Source organism: Zea mays, chromosome 3 (genome assembly GCF_902167145.1).
Source record: "Zea mays cultivar B73 chromosome 3, Zm-B73-REFERENCE-NAM-5.0, whole genome shotgun sequence".
Taxonomy (NCBI): Eukaryota; Viridiplantae; Streptophyta; class Magnoliopsida; order Poales; family Poaceae; genus Zea; species Zea mays.
In genome coordinates this window covers 184,262,602-184,278,068 of record NC_050098.1, presented here as the reverse complement: position 1 = coordinate 184,278,068, position 15,467 = coordinate 184,262,602, and the positions used below count along the sequence as shown (strand labels likewise).

The 15,467-nt window shown below is 44.2% G+C and overlaps 2 protein-coding genes across 3 annotated transcripts; one reads left to right on the top strand and one right to left on the bottom strand.

Moving 5' to 3' along the window:
• The first annotated feature begins 1,448 nt into the window (after window positions 1-1,448).
• LOC100382910 (Phosphatidylinositol:ceramide inositolphosphotransferase 1) lies at window positions 1,449-7,150 on the top strand. 2 transcript variants are annotated; one of them, NM_001175598.1, is made up of 12 exons: window positions 1,669-2,030; window positions 2,114-2,203; window positions 4,354-4,440; window positions 4,534-4,602; window positions 5,312-5,392; window positions 5,471-5,542; window positions 5,636-5,696; window positions 5,764-5,866; window positions 5,982-6,077; window positions 6,157-6,203; window positions 6,285-6,445; window positions 6,643-7,130. In NM_001175598.1, exons 1-12 carry the CDS (start codon window positions 2,004-2,006, stop codon window positions 6,721-6,723), a joined length of 975 nt encoding a protein of 324 aa, NP_001169069.1. In that variant the 5' UTR covers window positions 1,669-2,003; the 3' UTR covers window positions 6,724-7,130. The 2 variants fall into 2 exon arrangements, with proteins under 2 accessions (XP_008673151.1, NP_001169069.1); XM_008674929.4 differs by lacking the exon at window positions 5,982-6,077 and having other exon boundaries at window positions 1,449-2,030; window positions 6,643-7,150.
• Window positions 7,151-9,748: 2,598 nt separating this feature from the next.
• Window positions 9,749-13,419, bottom strand: LOC100193545 (uncharacterized). The gene is made up of 3 exons (NM_001138656.1): window positions 12,447-13,419; window positions 10,165-10,336; window positions 9,749-10,067 (listed from the first exon to the last, which is right to left on the bottom strand). Exons 1-3 carry the CDS (start codon window positions 12,974-12,976, stop codon window positions 9,987-9,989), a joined length of 783 nt encoding a protein of 260 aa, NP_001132128.1. The 5' UTR covers window positions 12,977-13,419; the 3' UTR covers window positions 9,749-9,986.
• Between the last annotated feature and the right edge of the window lie 2,048 nt (window positions 13,420-15,467).

Here is a 15,467-nt window from a genome sequence, read left to right as displayed (position 1 = left end):
GGGCGCGTCACGCCCGTATTAAACACTCCTACTCCTACTACTACGTGAGTAGATGCGCCGGCGAGTTGTTGGGCATGGCCGGGGCCCGGGGGCGGGCGCGGGCTACAGGAGCGTAGCATCATCATCGCGTCGTCACACACACCCTCGCATGTGGCTCGTCACACCCTCGCATGTGCCTCGGTTTTCTTCCTCGGAAGCATAATTGCCTGGTCAACACCAACTTCCGATGAATGTTCCGTGTTTTGACTTTTGAACAGTCGTGTCGACGGATTCACGGTTTTTTTTTTCTCCGAGCAAGAATGGCCTTGTGCATCACCACAGCGTAGTGGACGGCTGCGTTCCGCGGATAAAACGTGTGCCTGCAAACTGGCCCTGGACAAAGGCTTTCTAGGTGACGTTAATGAGCTTTTTCAAAGCTTATATTCACTTGTAGAAGGATATTGTTTACTCCGTATATATCTATAGTTTTCAGCTCGAACTAGAGACGTAGAGGAGAAGAAATCACATTTCGCCTTGCAAAGTCCGAACTGACAACATTTCTGCGGGCTTTCCGTGGTACCGTGCGGCCGTACACTTTGATTAGTGCATTGGATCATTGGATGGATGAAGATTGACTAAACACCATCATGTGTAACGGGAGTTTGTCCCACACCGTAGAAGTCACCTACCACCAAGCAAAGACAATATAGTATTCGAGTGTCGAAATATATATACAAGGTTAGTTTGAGATTTTCATTTTTCCAAGAAAGTTAGTTTATTTTCTCTTAGAAAAATATAAATCCTTTGGAAAAATGAAGTTAGCACTAAAGAAGTAAAAGCACATCTGCTCGTATGCTAAAACTCTCAAAATACGACATAAAAACTACTCTATTTAATTTAGATTCATAAGGCATAGCTTTTAATAAGAATAAGAATATAATCAACACGAGCAACAAAAATCTCTCGTGTATACTAATGTAAACTAAACAAACAGGTAAGGAACACAAAATTCTGGTGAATGACTGTTTCTCTGGATGAGTGGAATGATCAGAGACTAGACGAATGCAATGGACCAAATGGTGCGCGTTGATCAAAGCTCGGTCTGAACATCTGAAATTCGTTTTTAGCTCGGGAGAAAAGCAACATGTCTACATGGTCACATCTTTTTTTTTCTTTTTCTTTCCGAGCTGTACATGTCAACATCTAGTGTTCTGTAAGGCCGCGGGTCCCCAACATGTACGCTGTCGACGCTGGGCACCGTACATCTACCTTTCCCCGAATCTCTGGCCCAACCTATACCGAATTAATTAGCAAAGCACAGACACCAATTGCAATTTTGTTGCTCTCATCAGTCATGATGGAGACTGGATGAAGAACACGATCTGCCGAACAAAAAGGGGAGGGATCATGGATCAGCCAACGCGACGCGGCATGCCAGATGCATAAAAAGGGCAGTGATGGGCGCACATGGAGGCCAGGCCACAGCCCGGCAGATCGCCCAGTCCACCGGCTCCTGCAGGCTGCAGTCCTGCTCCTCCCCTACCCTCGGAATCAACGCGAGAGCAACCGCCCCTATCGAACTGGCCGGCTGACTAGGAGCGAGCCCACTGCTTTTTTACGAAAACGCCCACACCCCCGGCTCCTTTTCTCCCGAACGGCCGAACCCGAACCCACCCTCACTCTCCGATTCAAACCGTCGCCGCCGTCGCCGAGAGAGTTGTGACTCCCCCAGCGGCGGCCTGCGACCACCCGTTCCCCAGTCGTCTCTTCTCTCCAGACCGCATTTGCGCCCGTCCCGTCCCCTCCCCTCTCCCTCGGCGAGGTCCGAGAGCAGAGCTGCCTCGGGAGGGTCGTAGTCCAGTCCACCCGTCCGCTGCGGCGGCGGTTACGAGGCGGGGAATTCCGGCGCGGGTTGCCGCGATCCCCGCAGTGATGTGCGGATCGGGTCATGGGTGTGACCCAGCCGGGAAGTAGTGGAGGCTGCTGGAGGACTAGGGCCGGGACTGGGAGCTGCGGCCACGACGATGTACGTCGCCCGGGAGTCTACCAAGGTCTCGATTCGCTGCGCTCGTCCCCGGATGCTTGCTGGGTATCGCTCGCGGAGTTTTTCTGATCAGTGTATGCCTCTGCACAGCTGTGGAGGAGGGTGTGCGCGGAGACGACAGCGGAGCTGCAGCTTCTGTTCGAGAAGTGGCAATTGCTCCTTGCAGGGTTGGTGTTTCAGGTGAGCTTCCCGATCGATCTCGTTTGCTTTGTGGCTCCTGCGTGCATAACCTTGTGATGTTATTTAGCGCTTCTGTTTACCGGGTGGCGACACTTTTTGACTTGCAGATGGCTCAGACCCCTGTGTCTTTTTAATTTTTTTCAGTTGGCTGTCTTATTAAACTTAGTGCTTAATTTGGGGGCTGTCTCCAATCTAACCACGATTACTCTCCAGGGTGTGGTCAATTGAAACGGGAATACCTCTCTTCAGTTTATGCTAAGCTTAGCGATTGAATAAACGTTTTCTCGAGGTCATTAAGTGCTTCTTAATTTGTAGGCATGTCGGGTTGTTGTTGACAAGGGTTGAGGGTGTATATCCTGTGAAATAGGTTCTGTGATGTGCCATTTGTGTATGCATTGATCTTCTGATATAACCATGTCTTTTCGAGATGCATTATTTTTACTATGCACCTAGATATATGCTATGTGTAAATATATAGTAAAATCAATTTGTCTAGAAAAGCCAAACCGTCGTATAATTTTGAACGGATGGAGTATTTTGCATTATGTGCACGATATTTGAGAATTCACATGGGTGGTACAAGCATGGGGCTAGCTCTTTATCCGAATCTTATTCAGCTAAAAAACAATTTATCATGATACATTTTGTCTTGTGGACTGTGACCTATGCCTTATCTCATAGTTCAATTCATGGATATGTTATTGATCCCTGGAAATACTTTGTAACTTGATTTTTATATTTCTCTAGTTTTTTTTTAAAACTCTATTCGTGTCTTCAAAATACATGTGAAGAAATGTAATGCACATAACTACCTTTCTACCCAATGGCGAAGCTAGAGCATATTTGAGAAGGGCACACTTGCCTTTATGGGTGCATAAAGATTTGTTTTAGGGGTGCATATATGGTATTTTGTTTAACTAAATCTATAGACTTTGCATTTTTTGGGGGGTGACCCTAAGCATAGCTTAGCTTCGCCCCTGTTTCTACCTAGTTAGCGGGGTACCCCAATCCCAAGTCTCTTGAACCTTTTTTTTTGTTCTGCATATAAACTGGGTCTGATGACATTTTTTAGGAGTCTCTTTTGCTGTGTTTTATTGTAACAAATAACAACACCTTTCATGTAAGCTTTATAGGAAACGAAATAACAGTCCTAGACGTCAAGAGAGATAGAGCTATAGCGGATAGCCATGCACACAACATTCTTGGTTTAACTTTCTAATGTGGAAGACATGTATATTCAGACTTCCTATGTCTTGACACTTAAATTAACTGAGCCATACTATGTCTTGACACTTAAATTAACTGAGCCATACTATTTTGATATCCTGCATTCTCTTTTGGGTTAACCCTGGCATGTCACGAACATGATCTATCCTGGAAATCTGCCTTGACTGCTGTATTTTCTGATTCTCTAATCAAAATTTTGAGAAATCAGTGTAGATGGTTCTAGAGACTATAAAGCTCTCTATTTCTTGAACGTAATTGAGGTCTTTTGTGCTTGCTTGATCTCTGGTAGCTTATCCAGTCAATCTGCATCCCTCTTATGTCATTTTTTTTTTGTTTTCGGTAGATGACCTTCTGGTGCTTCTATCGTACTCCATCCGTTCTTAAATATATGACACCGTTGACTTTTTTCAAAGATTTTGACCAATCGTCTTATTTAAAACAAATCATGAGCTATCATTTGTTTTTTGTGGTTTGTTTTATCACTTAAGGTAGTTTGAGCATGACTTAAAATTTTACATTTTCGAATAAGTATTTTGAATAAGACGAATGATCAAAGTTTTTGAAAAAAGTCAACGACGTCATATATTTAAGAACGGAGGTAGTATAACTGTTTTTCACTTTGCTTCATTTGATGAGCCAAGAGCATTGTAGACCTCACAGTAGAGACTGGCTTTTCTTTTGTGCACGGTTGGTAGAACTGGAAATTAGTGAGTTCTTTATTTCTATTGGTAAGCAACAAAGGAACAAATCAATTGTCTGCTAATATGAAGTTTTTCAGGTTGAGGCCGCAGAAACTTCCTATTATCTGAATCTTGTAGTTTTTGGCTTTTTGCATTGTCTTCTAAAAAAATACTTAACATATTTTTATCAGTTCAATAATAGATTATTTTGGAAATTTATGCAATCGTTTTGCCTATAACTAGTACATCCATGGATTGGCTGCTCGAGGAGTGCATTACTTGCATCGGCCCGGACCACTGCTCCAGGACTTGGGATTTATGGCCCTTCCAGTAAGTCATCTTCCTTTATACAGTTTCATGTTCATAAAATAATACAGAACATTAATTTTTGTTGTGCCACTGGTGACACACCTCCATGTGCAGGAGCTTGGCCAAGAGAAAGGTTATCTTAGTGAGAGCTTATTCACTTTCATCTTCATTTCCTTTTTTCTGGTAGGTGACCTTTTACTTTGCACTTTATCTGTTTGATGTTGATTACTTGTACCATGAGTGTGCGCACGTTTAATGCGCTGCAATCAGAATCATTGAGCAGTAAAATCAGAAGTGGTGGTTATCTAGATTGATATGCCGAACCTAGTAATTTAGCTTGATGTAATTTTGCAGCATGAAGACCATGGGCCAATTAACCAACATATGAAATTATTGGAACCTCCAGTATGAGGGTCTGTTTGGTTGGCTGTGGCTATGAAAAAAGTTACTGTGGGTTGTGAGCTATTAAAAAGCTAAAAATCGTTTGGTGGAAACCACTAAAAGCCGTTAAAAGTTCTTTGATATATGTTTTCATAGTTCTATCTGAAAGCCACTAAAAGCAGGTCCAGGGATGCTTTCAGTTTTGCACTGCGAAAAAGTCAGCTTTTACAAAAAGCTGCTTCCTGGATCCAGCCATTTGGTTTGGCTTTTGTTTAGTTAAATACTTAAGTTCGAGCTCTCATTTTGAGGTACTCTATTTGTTAAGGTTAGATGATAAGTTTCGCGTAAATTTCTAATGACTATACTTAAAAATTGGTTGTTAATGTTTTGTTGCACTGACTTGTGTAGTGGTATGTGCTAATTTTATTTTTGTATCCTCATACTTATGGTTGATCATGTTTTAGTACCTGTTTGAGCCATGGTATTTGCTAATTTTCTTTTTGTATTGCAGTGGAGTTTTCACCCTTTTGTTTATCACAGCAAACGCTTTTACACTGTTCTACTATGGCGTAGGGTGCTGGCATTTCTAGTGGTAAGTTTGATTGTTCTAACTTTGATGGTGTATAGATTGTATCCATGTTTCACGTAGTGATCATAGTTTCTTGTCCAGGCTTCACAGTTTTTAAGGATTATGACATTCTATTCCACTCAACTTCCTGGTCCCAATTATCACTGTCGTGAGGTAACCTTGATTTCTCATTCTAGATAAAACATATATTTGTGAACACCGTTACTAACAAAGTTATTCCAAATCATTTACCTTTTGCTTTCATAGGGCTCAAAACTGGCCACTCTCCCACCACCAAATAATGCACTTGAAGTGCTCCTGATTAACTGTAAGTTTTCTGTTGTTGGCCTACTGTTGTGGGTGGAAAGTTCTGTTGATTCAAATCGTCCTTGCAGTTCCTCGCGGAGTGCTTTTTGGTTGTGGCGATCTGATATTTTCATCTCACATGATCTTCACCCTAGTTTTCGTGCGCACGTACCATAAATATGGCTCAAACAGGTACGTAAATTTATTGTGGTGAGCATGTGTGAGCCCCGGTGTGTTCTGCATGTAATTTGTGTAACATTTTTCAAATTGGTTCCCCACAAACTCAACCTTGTACGCGTTCTTGTAGATTAATTAAGCTCCTTTCATGGCTGATGGCTATAATTCAGAGTCTTCTTATAATTGCTTCTCGCAAGCACTACACTGTGGATGTTGTTGTTGCTTGGTAGGAAAAAAACTTAATTTCCGTGATATGGTTGTCTTTGAGTAGCATCTGCCTTCCTTTTGACAGTTTCTTTCCACAGGTACACTGTTAATTTGGTTGTGTTCTTTGTTGATAAGAAGCTGCCTGGTACACTCCTGTACCACTCCTGTATCATGTAAATCAGCCACATGATGCATTCAGTAACAAAATTTTGTGGTAATTCTGCAGAAATGCCAGATCGTACAAATGGATTATCTTTGCTTCCAGTAAACACAAAGGATAAAGACGGGAGGATGAAGGAAGAACTCCATAAGCTTGAGAAGGACGGGAGGATGATGGATGAGTTCCATAAATTATTAAATGGAAACACTGTCGATGCTACAGATTGGGTACTATAGGACATTTCTTATCACTTCACAATTTCTGTATTATCGCAAATGGGTTTGGGATACCTTTCAATGCACGGCTGCATGCGCAAACTCAAACCGAACTATTATATGTCACTGTTTTTTGCAGTTCATTACATCATTACCTTGTGCTTTTGGTACTGAGTTTTGCTGATATTATCCTTTTCTGATTATTTCAGCGACAACGAGTGCAGATTAATGGAAAGCACGGAGAAGACACGAACCACACTGTCTCTGATGCCACCCCTACTGGAACATGATCAGTAGCTTTTCTTTGTTATATCGTTTTTAACATCCACAGGGGAGTCTGCGATGAAAAAGGAAATTGCGTGTTGTGCCTCTGTATCTGAAAGGCTTCTCAGGTACCCGCAAGGCTGCAACATAGAATGTTTTGTTGTGCTCTCCATGGCACGATGACAGGAAAAAACGAGGTGTTGAAGTAGTGGTAGAAACTATAATAGAATCAGGATCTCTTCGCTTTTCTAAGAGACCGCAGCTACAGTTTTGCATCCTTCAGACATTTCAAAAACGACGGTACTAGAGAGAAATTGATGTTTGATGTAAATGTTGATTCGATTCAGCTAGTCCTAGCTACAAAAAAAAATCCATTTGTGCCAATGAGTAATGACTAACTTATGCTGATTGGTAATTTAACGTGAGCAGCTGTAATGATCGCTTTTGTTACCACTTTGAAGGTCTTTTTAGAATGAAGGAATTTTACGAGACTCGGTTTATTTAAAAAAATCACAGAAATCAGTTCATTTTTTATGAAAAATGCAGGAAAGAAACTCCATTCTGCGAAGCATATGCATCCGCTGCGTTCCGTGCACGGAGCTTGCTGGCATGTGACATGGCAGATTAGCATTTGTATTACCAATACCCATATCAGCGTTGCTGCCGTGCAGGTGTATGACAGTTGCTCATGGTAAAAAGCTTTCTCATTTTTACCAGACGTCTTCTTCCTTCAATCGCGCCAAGCTGCATGTTACTGGACGCAGCCCCACGTTTGGTTATTTGGAGCTGACTTGTAGTACATCGATGCTGCCGTTTGGGTACGCCGATCCTTCCCTCACGGGCAGATCAAACCACAGTGGCTATCCTAATTCACAACTACCGTACAATGTGTAGGATGCCACAGGGTTGGATCCGCGGAAGGACTACAGGATTTGTTAAAAGGTATAGGATCTTCCTTTACCCAAAATCCAGAATCCACATAGAGAGAAAAGAAATCATCTTCAAGATTAAAAAAGGCATAGAAAATAGAGACTTCGACAGTCCGTGATAGTTGTGGTGGTTATTCTCGCTAGCCGCGTAGGAATAGATCGGATCATGTATAATGACGAAGATGTACCAATGAACCATGATTCGCGTGCTGTTCTCGTTTCATTTTATTTCGTGCGATTGGTTGCTTGCAGGGGTGAATGTAGCTGGCTGGGCGCAGCCTGCACGCGCGAGCGACTACGCCCGGCTGTTGTCAAGTCAACCGTTGTCAGATTGGATTCAGGTCGTGAGTCATTTGGTATGACCCGTGTTGATTCGTGTGTATAGTGTCGGGTTGGGTCAAGTGTTTTTTGGGCTATGGGTTAAGTTTTTTCTGGTTAGATCAGATTTTAAATCAAATATCACGGCTCATACCTAGCACGTAAATTATTACGGGTCAAAAACTATGGTCCATACCTGTCCCGTTACATTGGTCGAGTCGAGTCGGGTTAGTCGTGTCGAGTGGCACATGATCAGGTCTAGATTAAATCAAATCCGTAAGTATGATAAGGTACGACAAAACTTAGTTCACATGTGGGCTTCAACTTTAGTGGTGGGGGTGCGCTACGGACAATGTAAGACTGACTGCAGCGGTTTTCTCTAAATTTCTTCCTCTATATCTTATTTTTGCGCCACGTCGCTAATATTTTACCCTTAATTTATCATCTTCTATAGCAGTTTCTTCTAAATTTTTCTCCTATACCCCATTACAACTATAAAATATTATTTCTTATCCCTACTTTTCATTTATTAACAAATTTTCATCTAGTAACAATTACTCCCGGACACAACGCGGACACAAAACGTGAGATGTGAACAGTAGCAAGGATCAATGATAGACAGGAAGAGCGAGAAAGCAACCACTGGTTAGGCTGTACGCAGCGCTTACCGTCGCCCGCCCCCTCCCCTCCATATGCCGGCTACAGGAGCCAAAATTCGCTGCAGCGCTGCCCCTAGTAGGGCTCCTACGTGGAGGTCCGCTTCTTTCTTCCCCTCGTTCTAGCGTGCTTGCGGCTGCCCTCCAAGCACGGTTGATGTGGGCCCACTTTCAATTATTAGTAGAAAAAAATAGTAGATAAAAAATATGTATAGAAAATGATATTTTATGTTGTAGTGGGATATAGAGGAATAATTTAGGGGGAAACGCTGTAGAAGACGAAAAAGTAGCGAATAAAATATTGATGATGTGACACAAAAAATGATATAGGGGGAGAATTTTAGAGGGAATCGATGCGGATAGCGTTAGAGGTGCTTGTAGGGGCGCGCAACGGGCGTTTTCTGACTGCTGTAGCCGCTAAACAAGGAAAAAAATTTGCTGCAGCCCACCTGCAAACCAGGCTGTTTGCAGCCCCTCACAAAAATGAGGATAGACCCCACCTGCAGGTCCACCAGATAACGTTTTAATTGTGTTATTGGTCTGCAGGTGGGACCTATCCTCATTTTTGTGAGGGGCTGCAAACAGTCTGGTTTGCAGGTGGGCTGCAGCAAATTTTTTTCCCTAAACAAAGGGAAGGGTGCACGCGGCGGGAACCGCTGCAGCCCATCTAAAGGTGTCTCCAGCGGATTATATAAAATAAGAGACGTTATAGTATTTAATATTATTTATTATAGAGTAAAGTTTAAAATAGAAAATAAGATAAAAAAAATAAAATAGAGAAGCTGATAGAGACAAGCATAAGAATTCCCTCCTGGTCCCTAGACAACGTATAGTGTCCTGCAACTATCATAAGTAATGGAGATTGGGCGGCTCTCCTGCCTCTTTGATGTCGTATATGATTGGGCGGCAATGCCTCTTGCATGGCCTATTTGAACCTCAATGTCAACGAGTACACCACCACCACACTAGCGTCATTTGTTTCTGGAATAAATCCATGAAAATATGGTTCCCTCTGCAAAGTCGAGCAATGGACCCGTTTGGTTCACGGCTAACTGCGTACACTTTATCTAAGGTTAGTCGTCTAAATTGAACAACTAACCTTAGAGAGAAAAAAGTTAGCCAAATCGTGAAAATTTAGGCAGCAAACTAAACAAGCTAATGTCCGACCTGGATAGATGTATTCCACCACAAAGAATATAACCAACTAAGCTAGAAGACAAGAATATCTAATAATCTACTTAACCAGAAGGTACACAAATCAATAAATCATGGAAGCATGACGCAATCGAAAATAAGTTCCACTCCTCATTCACCACCACTCAACCAATATTTACAGAATTGCCAGCTTTCCCCTTCCTCCCTGCAGAATTAACACTACCCTTCATTTCACCAAAGCAACTCTTGTCCATCTCCAGTTGTTTTCTCATGCTCAGCCAGTTTGAATTCTGAAACTTCCCCATGCTTCCTCTGTGGTTTTGGAGCTTTTATTAAGAACAATCTGCACCAATAGTACTCATCCAGGAACATTGAAGTGGAAGAGCCAGGATATAACAAATGCAAATACCATGCAAGCGAGGAGGAAGTTGAGGAACCGGTGCCCTTGCCAAAATCTACGAGGCTCAGTGGCTGTTGCCTGGGCAGATGCAGTGTTGCTTGATTCATTCCACTGCTCGATGAACTCCGCATCACAGAAACCTGCCACGTTGCATGCGGTTGAGCCACAGATTTCGCAGATCCTAAGACAATGAAAGAAGGGATGGAGACACTTAAAACAAATCCTTGTTTGCATTCAGATAATATGTTGTGACGCAAATTTACTTAAATGACACCAGGGGAAACATATTTGATAATGCCCAAATACTGAAACACTACACCACAAACAACACAAAACTTTAATATGATACAAATTGACTCAAGATAAACAGAAAATACAAGCCTAATTTCATCTGAACTAGTGGAACAAAATTATGTTTTATGATTTTGTAAGGATACTGAAGCACCTTTCATTTTTATCTTGAGTCAACTTATATACTTCTCATGGTTATCCCAATTCAAGTGATAACGCAAGAGGGTGTCTAACAATATCAAACATAGCAGTATAAACTCACTTTCATATTTTTCTATAATATTGAAGTAACTTAGAGGTTTCACAAGATGCCTACCATTGACCTTTGCTTAAAATAAAAAATAGCATCGTTCATCACCATTTAAAAAACACAAGGCATATATTGTTTTGGAAAAATCAACTTTAGTAAAATTCGGGCAACAATTAGTCACATCATAGGTATGTGTAACGAATAAAGTTTTACAATCAGATCGTATTTCAAAGTAATAGACAAAGTCTGTGCTTGAAGATCAAGTGAAAATAAAATTTCACAAAGAAAACAAGATTGCTTTTGTAGACATAAGTAGTAAAAGACTTGGCTATAACATCTTTCAATAATGCAACAGAAAATATGTACGTATGTTACATTATGAAGAAAGCTGTCATCCCAATTAATCTCTATGCTTGTATTTGAATTGAAGGCTACTTGATTTATCCTTTTTCTTGGAAACTTGTACTCAAAGAGTCTCAGCATTGATGTTTCTTCAAGATGATAGCTTGGTGTAATGTTATTTTCATGTATGTTTGATTACACATATGGTTGATGAAAAAATGGGTGTGAGGAAGTTCAGAAATAAGGCTCTACTGATGTAGCTTAACTCAGGTTTCCCTCTTATGGAATGTTCTTTTCCCCCACAAATCTAGTTTCTTTTTTTCTCAATTACGCATGAGGCCTGCGTACAGCCAGAGAAAGATTTCACTTTGAGGGGTGTCAAATGAGCTTGTAACTCTACAAATCTAGATTTCATAGACGTGACGTGACAGAAACTGGACCTGCCACTCTATACAATCAGATCGTTCGGCTGGCTTTACTACGACTCGCTTCTGCTTTCTAGCTTAAGCTCATGCGAACGGCGTGCTGTATGAACAGCAGCCGAGCAGCGGCAGCAGCTGCAAAACTAGCCGTAGCGAACATATGGAATATCTCTATTATATGAAGCACCAGTTTCCACTGTCATCGTCGTGCTCCCTCACTACAAATGGGGATTCGAGCCATATTGTTGGATTTAAACCTACATTCACACACACCTAGGCAATAGAACATACATATTTTTGTGTTTAATACTCTAAACTTATAAATGAAAACCGCAGCAACAAACATGTACTTTGCTAGTTTTAGATTAAAGCATCTTCTGAATAACGTTTGACACTGAAAAGCACAGCTGCTGAGCAATTTTTCGGATTCAGTAACCAACAGTGCTTATAACCTCGAGTGCTTCACCAGTTCACCCTATGTGGAATTCTCAGCCTAAATGAACTATTTGTAAGATATATCTTGAATAAAATTATGAGCAAAAGACACTCTCTACCCCCCCCCAACATAAAGATACTGATCACGAGAATCTGCAAGAGAAGCCAGACCGAAAGAGGGAATCCTACTTTATCCACTCTCCAATGTTCTATCATATGCCCATTCCAAGCCCTTCTATAACCTACGAATCAACCGATTCCACTTTACCCCCCTATGGGCCCTATCCCCTTGAAACCTTTACCAACCACCTACTAAAGCAAAATATCGATTTCCTAGTACAGATTCCTTATAGCCATGTGTTCGTGCAGACAAATGACAAGTTTTTCCCCTCACAAAAGCATATGACAACCATGAAAAATCCCAGGTTTACAGTTGCAAAGAACTCGTAACACATGGAAACAATTTAATTGTAGGTAGCCTGTAAACTTGACATGTAAAGGCAATCATGCAAATCAGATCTTGTATGGAAATAGCATCGAGTGTGGCTTACTTGTTGCCTCTGATCTTGAACCAGGTCTCGGCGCACTGCTTGTGGGCACGCGAGAGGTCGTCCTTGCAGGAGCAGCCGAGCACGATGCCGGCGCCGGACTCGGCGGAGGCGCTGTCGAGGCCGAGGTGGCAGATGCGGCAGTTCCTCTCGGCCTTGTCCGGGCTGGCCTTGACGATCTCAGCCAGCCCGGCCTCCAGGTCGACGACGCCGTCCAGCGAGCACTCCGACACGCCCGACTTCCTGGCGCGCTCGGCCGTGGCCGTGGCCGTGGCCGTGTCCCCGCCGCCGGCACTGGCGGCGCCGGCGTCGCGGCTGATGGGCGCGGACGTGGAGATACAGTCCTCCAACTCCAAGGCGGAGCCTTGGCGCGAGTGAGAGTGCCAGGACCGATCCTCGGCGTCCGAGAAGCGCTGGCTCCCCTCGTCGTCGTTGTCGGAGCTCTCCTCCCCCGCGAGCCGCCGGGAGACGCCGCTCACGCGGCCCCGCTCCACGGCCGCCGTGATCGCCGATTGCTCGCCGCCGTTCGCCATGGCCGCCCACCAAAGAACCAAAACGGAGGCAATCCAAGAGACGGGAAGGAGAAGGAATCACTCATATAGCTCCCCCCGCTCCGGCATCCATTCCGGATAAGAGCTAGCAAACTGGGAAGGCAGCAGACGAAGAAACCGCCGAAAGAGCGGAGCAGTAAATAGTACCGCTGCCGCAGGCGGCGTCGGGAAAAAGCGAACGAGAATCCCTCAGCGCAATGCGGCCGATCACGGGAGGAGGAAGCGGCAACAGGAATCCAACCAAAGGCGGGTGGAGCCGTGGAGGCCAGTAGTACACGGCTGACGGCACACGCTATGGAGGAGAATCCCAGGTGTGGAGGCTGCTGCAAGATTTGTGTGTGTGTGTTTTTTTAAGTAATCTCTCGAAGATCCATAGTCGTGGACCGCATTCCGCAGCAGGTAAAACAAAAGAGAAGAGGCGAGGGCGCAGAGGGGAGTTGAGAAGCGGTGGAGGTGTTGTATGCTTCGAATCGCGCCTGGAGTTGGAGAGTAGGCAGAAGAGGGAAGGGGAGAGAAAGGACTTGGCCGTGGCTGGCTCTGGCTGTGTCGAAGAGTGGGAGAGGAGAAGAGACAAGGCCCCACCACTCTGGTGGTGCTGGGAGTGGGATGGGATGGTTGCCCGGCTGCCGCCTCGTCTCTCGGAGTCGGAGCATCATCAGCCTTTGGGTTTGTACAAGGGGACAACGCAAGACTTGTGATGTGTTTGCACTTGCAGTGACTGGGTGTCAGCACGACGGTTCTACTACCAATCTACTACCATACTCCGTACGTATGATTTTTTAGGTGTCGAGCTAACCAACCTCTGTCTGGGTCGGGGTGGTGAACTGGTGACTAGTGTTTGGCAACCACAGCTATTGACTGCAGCGTCAGGAGCAGGTGGTTGCATTGCATGATGTCCGAGCCCGTGCCATTGCCCAGTGATTTGCAGCAGGAGAAGAAACGTCATCAGGTGATGCACCCGCGCCCCGGTACCAGTGTGTACAATTGTCGGCAAAAGCGGCGGCGGCGTACGGTTGGAGTTGGATCCAAGGGCGTGACCCTGACCCTGACCCCGCCTTGGTCCAACCGCGGAGACCACGGAACTTGCAAGGAGCGAAAGGTTTCACCCCTCGCCCCGCCCCGTCACCATGATAGCAAAACAAAACCAGGTCGCCCTTGTGAGTTGTGAGCATGGCATGGCATGGCATCCATTTGGATTCGACAATGACACGAGATATTTGGGGCAATCTCTGCCCACGCTCATCAGGAGTCCTGTGCCGCCTGCGCTCGCACGGGCACTCCCGTCCCGTGCATCTTGCCAGGTCGATATCATCTTTTTCACGCGATGGCAATAGCGAACCTGAATGCCGGAAAGGCGGGGAAGATGCAGCGTTTGGCTCACTACCTAATTTATCACACTTTGTCTAACTCTAAGATTAGTTATTTAATTCGAACGACTACTCTTAGACAAAGCGTGTCACATTTAGTCACGAACCAAACATGCCCATAATAAGTCCCCTTCTCTCGAATAATCAAACAGTTCCAACCAAATTAAAGAGTTTAGAGTTTTTTATGTTTAATTTAATCCAAAAGTAGCATAGTAGGTTTGTGACGATATGTATAGGGGTGCGTACACACCACCGTAACTGAAACTATACTGCGATTGGTAATTTTAGAGTCGACATCGTTTGTTGCTTGGAGTAGCAGAATGGTGAAGAGGAAGGAAACGAGTTCAAGGCATGCCTTTTTGTTTTTGTTGCTTCGTTCTGTATCCTGGTTCATGCCATGATAGCTTAGATATAACAGTGGACAGAGATAATAAACCTTTGAATTCTCAGCTCAACAAATAATCACTACAAAATGATTGTCGGCGTCTCAGCTCAACAAATAATCACTACCATTACAAAACGCCACGAGGAGCACCGCGAGCCTGATAATTAAAGGGTCTCTCAGTGATCTCGATCCAAGTCTAGCTAGGAAGTAGCTTCTGCTTCACGCCTTGACAGTTCACTGCTTGATGCTAACCCATGTGCCAGCACACAGGCAGGAGGAATCTAAGGGAGATCATCAAATCATTCGAGGCTGGCAACACCGAGAGCTAATCCAACCACCCTAATAAAACTCAAGTCTCAGTGAGTGAGATCGACTACAACATGGCAAACCCAGCACTACTCATTCGTCTAACCGAAATCCTAACCAACCCCCCATAATTTGCCACCACCCCCACCCCTCATGGGCCATGGGTCCCTTGATTGATTGGCAGAGAATATTCAACCCCCACAGCGGCCGGCACAGACACATCCTACAACAACGCATAGCGTGGGCCGGGGTGACCAGGCCCATATACATATACTGCAACCGGGACACGTTCATTATCGGCCGCGCGTCCGCTGCTAAAATGAACCAGCACATACGTCACCGAAAATGAGGAAGAATGAAGCATGGGTTTGTATGGCGGGGATGGTAGATGGACATGAACGGTATATGGCTAAGA